Source organism: Tasmannia lanceolata, unplaced genomic scaffold (genome assembly GCF_043159265.1).
Source record: "Tasmannia lanceolata isolate RefF3 unplaced genomic scaffold, GAP_Taslan_0.1 ptg000018l, whole genome shotgun sequence".
NCBI lineage: Eukaryota > Viridiplantae > Streptophyta > Magnoliopsida > Canellales > Winteraceae > Tasmannia > Tasmannia lanceolata.
The window spans coordinates 15562883-15577292 of NW_027518695.1; the positions used below are offsets into that span (position 1 = coordinate 15562883).

The following is a 14410-nucleotide window of genomic DNA, read 5'->3' on the forward strand; positions in this document are numbered from 1 at the left end:
AGAATATGTGAACAAAAAATCAAGAAAGAGACATTAAGGGTACCCGAATTGTCAACACTTTTTAATGCAGTTAGATGGGACGGAAGCCTCTCTCTTAATTGGAAGATATAATTCCAAATCACTCAAGAAAATTATTTATAAACCATTGAAAGGGAAAGATAATGACTAGTCACACCACCTCTACGTGCAATCGAGACTGTAGATGGAGTACAAAATCTAACAATTTAGATTTTTGTCGGCACAGGCACTATGAAATAGAAATCCTGAGGACGGAAATTGTGTTAGCCCTTGATTAAACTTGAGGACTGTGTTATGCGCCTAATAGGCCGTAACACAAATTAAAAAAACAAAAGAGAGAAATAAAAGGGAAAGGTTGATTTGAGGCAACCGGAACGGCTTGATTCGAGAGGAACTGTGACTCTCCAAAACAAAGTCTTCTTTGCTTGCTGTAAACTTTTTCCTCTCTCATTTCATTGAAATAAAGAACTTAAATCCAAGAATAATTACAAACATGAGATACTCTAGTTATCACACCTCATTAATGTGCAATCAATGTCATTTAGCATGGTTATGTGGTCATAAATTGGGATAAACCGATCAGAGCGTGTAAACGTTGACAAGCACCGACATTTTTGGCATTTTCAGAAAGGGAAATGATAAATGCGCCCTTTCCATCATCAAGGAGACCCAGAAGCAGTGTATCAATGACTACAGAGGGGCTGATGTACTTCATGTCAAAAGGATTCAACAGATTCGATTGCCACACACACTGAAGTTGGGTGTCCCTGGTGATGAAAAGGCCCGCATTCATCATTTCCCTTTCCGAAAACAAGTCTTCTAAAGACAATCATGTTATTTTAATTGAAGGTCTCTGTACAGAAAAAAAAAAGAGAATATGGCTGGTTTAAATTATCTTTCTTGTGTTTAAAAAAATTAGGGTGATGATAAATTCACACCCCATGTAGAATGATTCACACCCATTTCACGTGAATTGACGTCAAAAAGCGTTAAATGTGCTTTTTGACACTTTTTGAGGCCAATTTAGGTGAAGGGGGTGCGAATCATCGTACAGCGGTGCGAATATATCATCCCCCAAAAATTAGTAACTTTGGAAATATTTTTTTCCTTCCCAAACTTTTGAAAAAACAATTCCTTGGATCTAAATAGGGCTCAATGACAATGGAATCCCTCGCACTAAAAAGGGTTTTACTTGCATAGATAGGTCATCCTAATTTAAAATTGACACTTAAATAGGAAAGCGAAAGGAGGGAAATGTTACCGACACTCCTCTCATTATTAAATTCTTCTTGGGTTGGCCGATTCGAGCATGAAAATGTAGGCAGGCATAATCTTTTCAGCATTTTTCAAACAAAAATCCTAAGAAGACAGATATGCCATTCTAATTTAAAAAATGACAATACATTCCCTGTGGTCTAATGATTAATGCTCCATAAATTTATAATCTCTGATAGCGTATTGCTTAGACCGTGAGACCATGACCCGGCATTGTTTCAATGTTGATATTTTTTACTTTCATTTTTAATACTGAATACAAAAATCTAGTGATGTAAGATATAAAGAGAGTATCTTCTTAAATGTTGTTCACAATACATACAAGTAAACAATAAAATGTTCAATGTACATGCTATATGTATACAAGAAACAATATTCAATTTCTTTAGTGTGATTTATTATGGTGTTCACGACAGCCATGTAATCTCGCACAACAGTGGCAGTGGAAACAATGGCAGATGCAAACAAGGCAACAACACTAGACTCATGTTTGGTAGTGGCACTAAGACCAAATGCAAGTAGGGCAGTAGCACCAAACTCCCACGTGGTAGTAACAGTAGGAGGTTGCTGAGTTTTTTCTTGCACGATAGACATATAAAACTTGATGCACTAGAGACGTGAGCAGAAGGAGAAAGAGTCGGGCGAAAGAAGTGCGATAAGATTAGATGTAAGGGATAGTGATGGACAACAATTATCTGATAAATAATACTCTCTAATACCTTATATAAAATACAGCTAATTCCTCAGGTGTACATACATAAATGCGACCTCTCTAATGAATAATGACATTAGAGTAGGAAAAAAAGAGAAGAGAAATGATACACACGCACATAAGGAAATGATATCAGCACAATCACGTTTTAATAATTAGACTAACTCATCTTGACTTCTATTATTTAAAGATCTTTCAAAGGTTATTACAGTTCGCATAAAAGCTCTAACAAGCATATTAAAAAGAAAAAGGCAAGCTAAATTTGTTGAATTATTAAAACATGGTTGTGCTGATATCATATCCCTATGGGAAAATGATTTAGAATTTGCATCAAATTCTTAAATTGCCAGTGAATGATGGTTGAATTTCGGTTCCCAACCTCATGGTGCCCTACGATCCAAATGACTTTTTTGTCCCCAAGTGTAAATAAAGAATAGAAAAATGCCAACTTTTTCTTCTCTAAATTTTTCCATTTTTACATCTCTTCAACTTAAAAGAGGAGGAAATAGAAAAGGAAGAAGAACAACAAGAAGAGGGAGGCGGAGGGGGAAGAGAGAGAAACGAGGAAGAAGAAGGAAAAAAATAATCGGCGACAGAAAAAATGGAAGGCGTCATAAAAAAGAAAGCGTAGGAAAAATAGAAAAAAAGAAGAAGAATAATTAAAAGAAAGAAGAATTGATGCCTGAAAAAATGGAAGGCTCCATAAGAAATGGAAAAGAAGAGGAAGAGGATGAAGAAGAGGACGAAAAAAATAAGAGAATCGAAGCCGTAGAAAATGGAAAAGAAGAGAAAGAAGAGGGAGAAAAAGAAGAATCGATGCCGGGACCTCATATTTTCTCTTATGACCCTGAGTTTTGCTGAGATAACCTTGGCTTTCCCTTCTTCTTCCATGCTTTTACACGCGGCGCAAAAAAAGTCTTTTGGATTGTACAACGCCATAAGTTAGGGAATCCAAATATGTCTATATATAAATAGGGAAATGATTTCAACACGAACATTTTTTGATTCAAGTCTCATGGTTCTTGTCTTTTATACTTAAAAGAGCTATTAAAGCGCTTTTACTGTCCCAAAAAGCACTTACATGGCAATTAAATGCTAAAAGACAAGATACATGCATGAGCGCATGTATCAAAACATAGTTGTGCTGAAATCATTTCCCTATATGTAAGTATGGGATTTGCTAGGGATCATCGCAGAAGGCATTTCACGGACGTTGCATGAGAGCAGCCACATAGGCTCCTTTTCAACAGATTTTGTCTTTATTCATGAGGTGGCTGCTCTCTCACGCAACATACCGTTTGCGAAATGCTTTCTGCGATGGCAAATCCATATATATATATATATATATATATATATATATATATATATAAATAATAATTATAATAAAATAAAAATAATAATAATAATGCTAGTGATTTGTTTGGTTGCACAAAATTTCAACAGCCGTCGGAATTTTTGTTGGATTTGGACGCCATTCCTCATTTGGTTGCCAACATTGCATTGGACCATGCAATGAAGTCTCTCTACATAACACAGGGTTAGGATCATGATATATGGAAATGATTTTCGAGGTGCAGCTTATTCCCGTTGAGGCCCAAGTCCAACAAAGGAATGTGGAGTGGGCCCCACGTACTTTATGAGGTCGGCCCCACCTACTTCTTACAAAGTACTGGACGTCACGGGCATACACCATGTAAAATATGGTAAAAGACAGTCAGGCGTCAATAGTAGAAATAAGATCCGACCAAAAGAGTTCCACATCTCAGGTAGTTTGGACAGAGGACAAAAGTGAAATAAATACTGACCTACCGAAACAAACAAATAAATACTACAGGGATGATTTCATGATTTAGTCATTTTCCATGAGCATTTTCATCTGGGATGGGACATGGACTCTTATTTTGATAATGGCACCCCCTATTTTATTAGACATGGTTGATTGTCATTGATGGTAGTATATAGCTTTTTTGTAACTTGTAACTTGTTTTTATTGGCCAACCCGAGATTTTCTTTCCAAGCCTCTTCACCTTTTCTGTATCTCCACCAATTCTTGTTTGCTTTTGTCTGAAAAGTAACTATTCGAAAATGCTACAAAAGGGAGCTAAAATATCATCTGCCTATAAAAATAGCAGCATTATTGAAATAAGGGAGTGCGAGATATCAATTGACTATTTGGAAATGCTACCAAGGGAGCTAAAATATCATTTGCCTAAAAAAAATAGCAGCATTATTGAAAGAAGGGAGTGGGGAGATATCAATCTTCCAATAACCACTTTAAAAATTGGTAACTTACAAGCAGGGTTTTAAATTTCAGTTTCGGAGTAAATATCGGACCTTGCTGAAACTGAAATTTGGTAAAAAGTCTTCAAATGCCGAAATTTTGGCCGAAATTACCAAAATTTCGACTCGAAAATCTGTAAATCAATAAAAAATATTATTATTTTCAAAATTTTAGCCTAAATTTCTGAATTTCCGGCCGAAATTTCTCTTCAAATACCAATATTTCAACTCAAAACTCTGTAAATCTTCAAAATTTTAGCCGAAATTTCTCTTCAAATACCAATATTTCGGCCGAAATTACCGAAATTTAGACCTGAAATTCTGTAAATCAATAAAAAACTACTATTTTTTCAAACTTTTAGCTGAAATTTTGTACATTTCGGAAGTTAACGGAAATTTCGGCTGAAATTCGGTAAAAAGCCTTCAAATGTCAATATTCTGGGCCAAAATTTCGGCCAAAATTATCGAAATTTCGACCCAAAATTCTGTAAAACAAATTCTTTTTTTTTTTTTGAAATTTTAGCCGAAATTTCAGAACTTTCGACCGAAATTTTGTACATTTCAGAAGTTTCGGTTTCGGTACGTTTCGATTTCTGTGTCAACCGAAATCCGAAATTTAAAACCTCGCTTACAAGTGCCTCTTTATCCTAAAAGTAAAAGATAAAAGCAAACTACGTAAGAAAAATTAACATGGTTTCGGATGCTTAAAATTTATGGTTGTCAATACCAATTACATAAGTGACTTTTGAGATGCATGGAAAAAATTTCCCATGAAATATTTTTGTCGCGCTCCAAATCTAGACTGCAGCACGTGATGCGTAGCACACCTGCAAGGTGAGCCTTACAAGCATTACTTTTCATGGAATTGTTTTCCATATATTTTAGCTCTTAACTGTAGGTCGTGTCTATGATTTTATCTGGTGCAATAGCTTTTCACTTTTTTAGAAGCTTTTGTTGGATCAACTATCAAACATGTTTGCACCCCATTTCATCTTATATAATCTCAAGGTTCATAAATAAGGCCAACTACCTTTACCCACTTGACAGTCACATTTTCTTTCTATATAAACCTAATCAGGGAGAGCCCAAATATGCAACATTCCTAGCATATTTCTATTGTTAGAGAAGAAAAAACACTAGCGTTAGAATTAAACCATGGCTAAGTTTGGAGTTGCCACTCTCGCATGTGTGATGCTTGCATCTATCCTACTCGGCTCTCCACGTGTGGTGGCTATCACATGTGGGCAGGTGATTTCGGCCGTGTCACCATGCCTCCGTTACCTTCGCACCGGAGGGCCCGTACCAGCCGTATGCTGCAATGGCATTAGGGGACTCAATGGTGCGGCTAAGACCACCCCTGACCGCCAAACCGCATGCGGGTGCTTAAAGTCCGCGGCCACCTCAATCTCAGGCCTCAATGTTGGTTTTGCCAACTCTCTCCCAGGCAAATGTGGTGTTAGCTTCCCATACAAGATCAGTCCCTCCACTGATTGCTCTAAGTAAATTCTTCCCTTTAAAATTTTTTCTAATAAAATGTTACTATGGAAAGCACTTTTAAGTATGGGTGTCGATGGATTCTAACAGTCTGATGGACTATCCGAATCCGAAGTTTAATTGACAAATGAATGGGAAGATAATCTACTATCATTAAGTGATTTATTACATAAAAAAAAACAGAGGGTCATGAGTACTATTCAAAATTCAGAAGAACTACGTGGAAGAGCCATTGAGCAGCTTGAAAAAGCCCGGGAGCTACACCCACTACTAAGATCCATGGACATATTTTGGATCCCAATCATAGGATCTGAAAAATTATAGATCGGATTGAGACAACTAATAAAAGTCCTTTGGACTGTCCGAAATCTGTTATTATTATATTACTTTATAAAAATACCCTTCAATTTTATAACATTAAGTATTATTCGAAGGGTACTTTAGTAAAAAAAAAAGCCATATCTATTTTCCGAGCTATTTCTATTTTTTCAGTATTTTGTCATTTCTCAAGTCCTGAGTTAGCCTCTTCATTTCCTTCTCTAACCACTGACTTTAAATCTCTAATCAACTGTGTCCTCGCTGTTGCAATTCGCACTGGCCCTCGCCTTTTTTTGAGAATCTTAACTGTTCAACCTAAGTAGGATCTTCTAGGATACTCTGATGGACGGTCCAATTTGAAATGGATCGTAACTTAGACATGGGAAGTAGGATCCGAAGAATACTTTGAATTTGATCTGATCGATAAGTGATTTGAAAAGATCGTGACCGAGACAGGTGAATCGACTTCGAATTGGATCCGTTGACACCCCTACTCTTAAGAAGCAGATAAGGTTATTTTAAAAGAGAAATTATACCCGTCAGTGAAGTCCAGTGTAGGTGGCGTGACAAAAGTACCACCCTTGATATTTGATCCAAAAGCGACTTAAAAAGTGATCAGCTAATGGATCAAATATCAAGGGTGGTACCACCCCCACATGACTGATGACTTCACGGCCGGGCACCATATAAAATTTCACTTCATATTAAGTACGTTCCTTGATGCGTGAGGCCATGTGGCCACCATCTCAACACTGATGAAATAAATGAATAAGACAAAATTTGATGAAAAGTGACCCTATTGGCTGCTTTCCGGCCTGAGAAGTGTTTTCTGGGATTGTCCCTAGCAAATTCCGAAAAAGAATATTTCAACTAACCTTTCCAGCAATTTCCTTGAAAATATTGCTTTTGGGATGGTCCCTAGCAAATCCCAAAATAATTTCCCACACATAATTTCATCAGTTATTTCAATTTATTAGCTTTGTTATTTTATATATAACACAAAGAAACTTACTAATTTTTATTTGTGTTTTTCTTGCATATGATTTGCAGGGTGAAGTGAGGTGTGGAGGAGCCTTTCTTAGTAGGTTTTTATGTAGGTGAGAATAAGATGGCCCTTCTGGTCTGTGGGTGCTCTTGTTTGAAGCACTCCTTGTGAGTTTTACCTTCTTGTTTACTACTTTATCTGTTTATCTGTATAAATAATATGAACAGAGATCTTCTCTCTCTCTCTCTCTCTCTCTCTCTCTCTCTCTCTCTCTCTCTCGTCTCTTGGTCCTTATGGCATGGGGGTGAAGTCCGACCCCAAAATTGCTCTTACGTCATAGAGAAAAACGTGACCGTAAAGAAATATTCTTATAACAGGAACATCAAGGTAACAACATAAATGAAATACTTAAAGTATTCTAGTGACAAACAAATTTCAAAATATCTGAATACAACTACGTCAGTGTAATTTTTCAAAAACAAAGAAAGAAAAGGGAAACTCAGAAAGTGAACCTTTGAATAAAACAAAATACATATATAAGACAAAAAACTAAAGGCAAAGTAAGTGTCGGGCGTCCTGCTTTTGGCCTCCTTACAACGCTTTAGAACAGCAATTAATGGTCCCCCTGCTTTTGGCCTCCTTACAACGCTTTGGTACGGCAATTAATGGTCCCCCTGGACAAGATGCCTAATATTTACAACGCTTTGGTAGTTGGGGGTCGAGACACTGTCGGTCATCAAATTAATGTTACTTGTGAGGAAATAATCGAGTTAGAACCGTACCTACGAGCGCAACAGATGATCTGATGAGAGGAATGGAAGTGATTGACACGGGAGCCCCTCTAAGTGTTCCAGTCGGGCATGTGAGATATAGGGTGAGTGCGCATGTGATCGTGTGTGTGCGATCATGTAGGTGTGGGCGTGCCAGCCTCTCCCGAGGCAAGGATTAGAAATTCAAATCGAAGGGGATGGTGGTCAAAGAACGAAACCTTTTTCATGCTAGTGGAGAAACTGAGTGCCTATTGAAGATCCGCTCCTTTTAAGTTGCGTGGCAGTGTTTAAGCAGAACTATTCCGGGTCCCGGGGCACGTGGCATCACGCAGATGGGGCCAAATTTCATCCCCAACATTGATCAATTGCTCGTATTATTTGTAAGAGGATTGCTAAACTAAGCTGCCGCAAGGGTGCCCATTGGATCTACATCATCCAACCACATTAAATCATTCATTTAATTTTGAATTTTTTTTTTTTTGTCGTTGTAAATGTGGATGGATGTTGTTGAAGTGATATGTATCTACTCCTTTTGTCAATTAATCTCTTTTCCCTAACAAAGTTTAAAATATTGAGTCTACCATTGCCACTTAACACTGCCTCATACGGATGATATAGATGGGAACCCTCTTTTGCACTTACCAGGGGGAACACAAAGGGTCCATTTTAGATAAACATTAAATAGAAGTGAAAAAAAAAAGGTAAAATGAAGTCACTTTCCAATTAAAAACATAGTAGAAGTAAAAACCCTACTTACTAAAGTGAAGTAAGTCCAGCCCTTAGATATAGGAAGACTGCAAAAAGTAATTTCTTTTTTAACGCATGGCACATTGAAAGGGTTGGGCTCCCTCATCAGTCGTATTCTCATCTGGATATCATATTCCATTTACTCCTCCTTTCCTCTTCATTTGGGAGGAAACTCGAAAGGCAATTATTTGAAAAGTTACTTGAAGAAGAGAAAAGTAGAATGAGCATACCAAGCAAATGGGTCCCAAGGAAGGTGTATGACGTATAGAGAGTAAATGGAAGGTGAGAGATGTTGTTGATAATATGTAAACCAATAAAGTTGCGTTTCGAGCTATACCAAAAATTTTGGAAAGTGATATATCCGTCTATAACTGCAGAGGGGCTGTTGTACTTCACATGGGAAGGATTCAACAGGTCCGATTGCCACGAACAGTGGCGTTGGCTATCCCATGCAAAGAAACCGGGTGAATTTATCATTTTTCCAAAATTTATAGTAGTCACAGAATATGAGTAGATTCAATGCAGTCACAATCAGCAGAAACAATAATCTTGCATGAACTGAATTGTAAACATAAACAAGAGAAGACATCACTTATCGACTTTAAGGTTTGAATCTGTATTCAATTCGTTGTCCTTAAGGAAAATCTCGCTCCCACTATAATGAATCAATGATGCAGATGAGATGATTAGCGTACGCCTCTCTCTCTCTCTCTCTCTATGGGTGTGCACTCACGTAGTCCAGATGCATTTTAATGAAAGAATAAGAAAGTCTTCTTTCTCTTTGAATGTCTTTTTGTTATCTCAAAAAAAAAAAAAAAAACTCTATTCAAGAAAAAATGAAATGACACTTAATGTGCGAAATGTTACACATTAATCACATATTGATCGTTTCCAAACGGTCCACTAAGTCACATGAAAAACTGTAACCCAAAAGCTAAATAAGAGATAAGGATGAGTCGTTAAAGAAGCTCCTTTTCAGTGGCAATGAACTTCTTTTTCATAAAAAGAAAAAGATAAAAGATAAAATAAAATAGGAAAAATTACATTTACACCCCCTCTAGTTTCTAACACATTCAACTCTAACCCTGACTTTCCAAACGTGACAAGTACACTACTTGAGGTTTCAAAACGTGACAAGTACACCCCCTCCGTCAACGGTCCGTCAATTTAACCTGACGCAAAGACTGAAACTAACCATGGTTAATTTTCTGAGGGCAGAAATACCCTGATTAGGGTTACACCATTTTCCACCGTCGCCGTCGCACCTCCGGCCACCGCCACCGTCGCCAACTTCGGCCACCGCCATCGTCGCCATCTCTGGCCACCGCCTTCACCTCCACCACAGACAGTGAAACCCCACCCCATGGCTACATCAAACCCACATTTCAAGAAAAAAAAAACATTGATAAAAACAAAAAAATCCTAAAATATTAGGGTTTATGTGCAAATCATGATAATGGTGTGAATGAAAACAAATAAAACTCCTAAATCGAGGGTTTATGTTGATAAATAAACAAGAGTTTGAATCAAACCCTAATTTTCAAGTTTCAAGTCTGAAAACCCAAATTTTCAATTGGGGAAGAAGAGGGCATTTTGGTAATTTCTGCCCGTTGTCTACTCCGTCACGTTAAACGAACTTCAGGGGGTGTACTTGCCACGTTTTGAAAGTCAGGTTAGAGTTGAATGTGTCAGAAACTAGAGGGGGTGTATTTGTATTAATTTTTCCCAATAAAATAAATGTAAGTAGATAAAAGGAAAAAAATGAATCACAGAAGTACACGATGACAAGACCCGGCCCAGCTCGGCACACGCTTGGTAAAGTTTTTCTTACAAACTCCATGACTTTCTTTTGAAGAATTCCCTCTCGCCTTCTCTTATTTTTCCAATGTTGGAGTAATGATCTCCACAAAACTTAGAAATGAAGAAAATTTTAAATTTAGGTTTGAAATTCACAAAAACCTAAATGATCACAAGTGCCACAAAAGGACAAAAGACTAGAAGTTATAATTTTGGAGAATTACATGATGAGTGAGCATATAAAAACATAAAGATTGTACGGTAGAAGTACCACCCTTGATATTTGATCCAAAGAAGTGATCACTTGTTGGATCAAATATCAAGGATTGGATGATGAGTACGTGTTTATACGCCCACTCATCACATAATTTATCGTAAGTTTGAACAATAGTGTGGTTTTTCTTTTAAACCAACAAAGAAAAGCACAATCAGGTCTTCGGTCTTTCCTTAAATAGAAAAATTAATAAGAAGTACAAGCAACGAAAGGCCCAGGTAAGATTTTTCATCATCAACCAATTATTCATCAGTTCAACAGAGTTAGCCTCTTTCACGAGGAAAATACCAAAGGCGGCTAGTTTATTTTCTGAACTTCTAAAAGCGGCGAGTTTTCAACTTTACGCCCTAACACGGCAAAATGACCTGTGTTAGAACAAATTAAGACCATTTTGCCCTTCCTTGCAGGTTTCCGAGTGGCACACATCACATCCAACTTTTTGTGCTCATCGCGTCTCTTTTTCTACTTGCATTAAATTGACCTTGAAATCTGCCAAAGAATGTAAATCATTTCATGTCAACGTCAACGTCGACATTGTGAATGTAAGTGTAAAGACAACAATAATCTTTGCCGTTGCGGCGGGAATCGACGAATACAAAGTAAGGTGTGTTTGGAATAATGTGATGGGTGCGATCGGAATGTATGTAGGTGCGTTTGGAATATTTTATTTTGGGCATTTTCCCCGTAATTTTCATATCTTGATGCATTTTCTTAGTAGGTTTTTCGGTAATTTTTCTATAAAGGTACATTCTTTTGGTAATTTTTTCCGTAGTTTCTCTAATTTATAACATTTTTCCCGTAATTTTTCTTCAAAACTTAGGAACTTACCAGCGATTATTATTGCTACCCACCTTTGGATTATTATTGCTAGCCACCTTCGAAGAAAAGTACTTCCGCACATCCTTTGCAGTTTGCACCATGGTCAATGAATAAGACAAATCTCCCAAAAGTCAACAATAATGGCTATCATCACATGATCATATGCAATTGCAAAGGATGGGCCAAAAGTAGCCTTCGGCAAAGGTCGCTAGCAAATCTCTATGAAAACAACAATAAGAAAAATAGAAGTAAATTGTTAACGTCGACGTTAATGTCGAAGTTAATGTCGACTTTAGCTTCGAAGGAACTGATCACTTATGGCTATTGTAAGTGATTTGTGCATGATGAGCCGTGAGTGATCAATTCCGTCGAAGTTAACGTCGACATTAACAATTTACTTATATTTTTCTTATTGTTGTCAGGGTTGACTTCTATTTTTCTTCTTGTAGCAGAGAAGGGAGAAATGAAAATGTGATTAAGGGATACCCACTAGCATAAAAATTTTAAAAAAATTTTAAACTGATTTTTTTATACATACTTGGGCTTATAGACGATGAAAAGAGAAGATACTAGCTACGACAACGTTGAGAAATGAACTTTTCGGAAAAATATATGAACTCCACTTAATTCAAAACGAACCCTAGTTCCTACCCGTAGATTAATCGTTCAACATCGTAGATTAAGTTTTTCTTTCCTTTATCAAGTTCGAAGGCGTGGGTCTCGAGATTAAAAAATTATTAATCAAATTTCTTTAATGCACTCGCACCCATGTATTTTCCGATCGCCCCCATCTGCATTCGAGTCGCACCTTACCTTGTAATCGTCGATTTCCGCCTCTACGACAAAGATTATTTCTAATTTCTATTTTGCGGATGTCAAGGAGGTATATTTAATGCACGTAGATAAAGAGATGTTATTAGCACGAAAAATGTTGATTGTGATGTGTACCACTTGCAGAACAAGGAAAGGCAAAATGGTCTATATTTGGTCTGACACTTGTCCTTTTGCCGTGTTAGGGCTTAAAGTTGAAAACTGGCCGCTTTTGAAACTTCAGAAAATAAACTAGCTGCCTTTGGTGTTTTCCCCCTCTTTCGCTCACATCTCCAAAGTGCTAATGGCACCCATGATTTTATTAGTCATGATTCATGGTGATAGCTTATTTGTAAATAGGTTTTTTTTTAAATTTTTTTATAGACTAATCCGAGATATCATTTGCAAGCTTTTTCACGCTTTTTAGTTTGTCTCACCGAATATAATAACTGTACTTCCACCGCTTTTTTGTTTGTCTTTTCCTAAAAAATGACTATTTGGAAATGCTACAAATGGGAGCTAAATTATCAAGTAAAAATAGCAGCATTAATCAAAATAAATAAGGGAATTGATGATATCAATTTCCCCTTAACCACCCTTAATGTGGGCCCCACTGTTTTTTTTTTTTTCGCTGCAAGTGCATCAGTGCGTGCACGGCTTTTCACCTCCGATTTGACCTTTTTACTTCTGGGGTAAATAGGACCTATTGAATTACAAATTTTGAGAATTTATATGGTGGTCGTACAAGGGAAAAAAACAGTGGGAGCTTGGGTGATATAAACCATTCATTTGTTGGGCCTTGAGGTTATTTCCACGTACAACATAAGTCGAGGTTATTTCAAAAACGCTAGAGGAGGTTCATAAATAAGGCCAACTACCATTCCCCCACATGACAATCACATCTCCCTCTATATAAACTCAACCATGGAGAGGCTAAAGATACAACACTTCTACTATCAAGCAAGTGTATTGTTAGAGAGAAGAAAAACAGCCATGGCTAACTTTGGAGTTCTTCGCATGCTCGCATGTGTGATGCTGGCATGCATCCTACTCGGGTCTCCCACTGCGGAGGCTATCACGTGTGGCCAGGTGATTTCGTTCATCTCACCATGCCTCAGTTACCTTCGCTCGGGTGGGGCCATATCACCCGCATGCTGCAATGGCGTGCGGGGACTCAATAATGCGGCTAAGACCACTCCCGACCGCCGAACAGCATGCGGGTGCTTAAAGAGCGCGGCCGCCTCCACCCCCGGCCTCAATCTTGCTTTGGCAGCCTCACTCCCCGGCAAATGTGGTGTCAACATCCCTTACAAGATCAGTCCCTCCACTGATTGCTCTAAGTAAATTCTTCTCCTTTTTATATTTACGTTTTTTTTTTTAAATTTTAATATTAGGGAAAGCACTTTAATTACTTAAGAAGCAAATAGGATTGTTTTAGTTTACTTTTATTTGTGAATGGGATGTAAAGATGCCACTAAGGGGTGGTTGGGACTCAAGGGATGAGATTTCCTAGAAAACAGGGGAATTTTTGTTTTTAAAATAATTTTTAGAGAAAAATTAGCTAGACAAATGCTGGAAAACACTTTTTGGAAGGAAAATTTCCCCTGCATCCAAATAGCCCTTAACGATATCATTTATAAAACAAATTTATCCATTATTTCTAAAAGAAAAAAGATGTTTCACCCATGATTTTAAATTTCGACCGAAATCAGAAATTTCGGACCGAAATCTCAGATTTCGGTGGGGACGGAAACCGAAATTTACCGAAATTTCATTTTTCCCCATTTACCAAATTTCGGTAAGAAATTTTGATTAAATGCCATTATTTATTTATTTTAAAAAAGTGTTACAAAATTTTGGTCAGAAATTTCGAACCAAATTACCAAATTTGGGACTGAAATTTCGGATTTCGCCGAAATTTCGGTGGGGTCCGAAACGGTTAATGAAACCGAAATTTTAAACCATGGTTTCACCTCACTTTTCCTAGTTCTGGTGAAAAATAGTCATTTTTAGCAAAAGGAAAATAGGAGGGGATGAAAATGTTGGAATAAAGGATTTAAATTTCTTTTGCAAAATCATGTGTACATAAGGGCTTGTTTGACAAACATGAA

At 37.3% G+C, this 14410-nt stretch overlaps 1 protein-coding gene across 1 annotated transcript; it reads left to right on the top strand.

The window, feature by feature from the left end:
- Positions 1–5369: 5369 nt before the first annotated feature.
- LOC143851797 (non-specific lipid-transfer protein 1-like) lies at positions 5370–7323 on the top strand. Its single transcript, XM_077361281.1, has 2 exons — positions 5370–5784; positions 7148–7323. Exons 1-2 carry the CDS (start codon positions 5441–5443, stop codon positions 7155–7157), a joined length of 354 nt encoding a protein of 117 aa, XP_077217396.1. The 5' UTR covers positions 5370–5440; the 3' UTR covers positions 7158–7323.
- The last annotated feature ends 7087 nt before the right edge of the window (positions 7324–14410 follow it).

Excerpts from the sequence above, each read along its gene's own strand:
- LOC143851797 (XM_077361281.1), top strand. The coding sequence starts at position 5,441 with ATGGCTAAGTTTGGAGTTGCCACTCTCGCATGTGTGATGCTTGCATCT.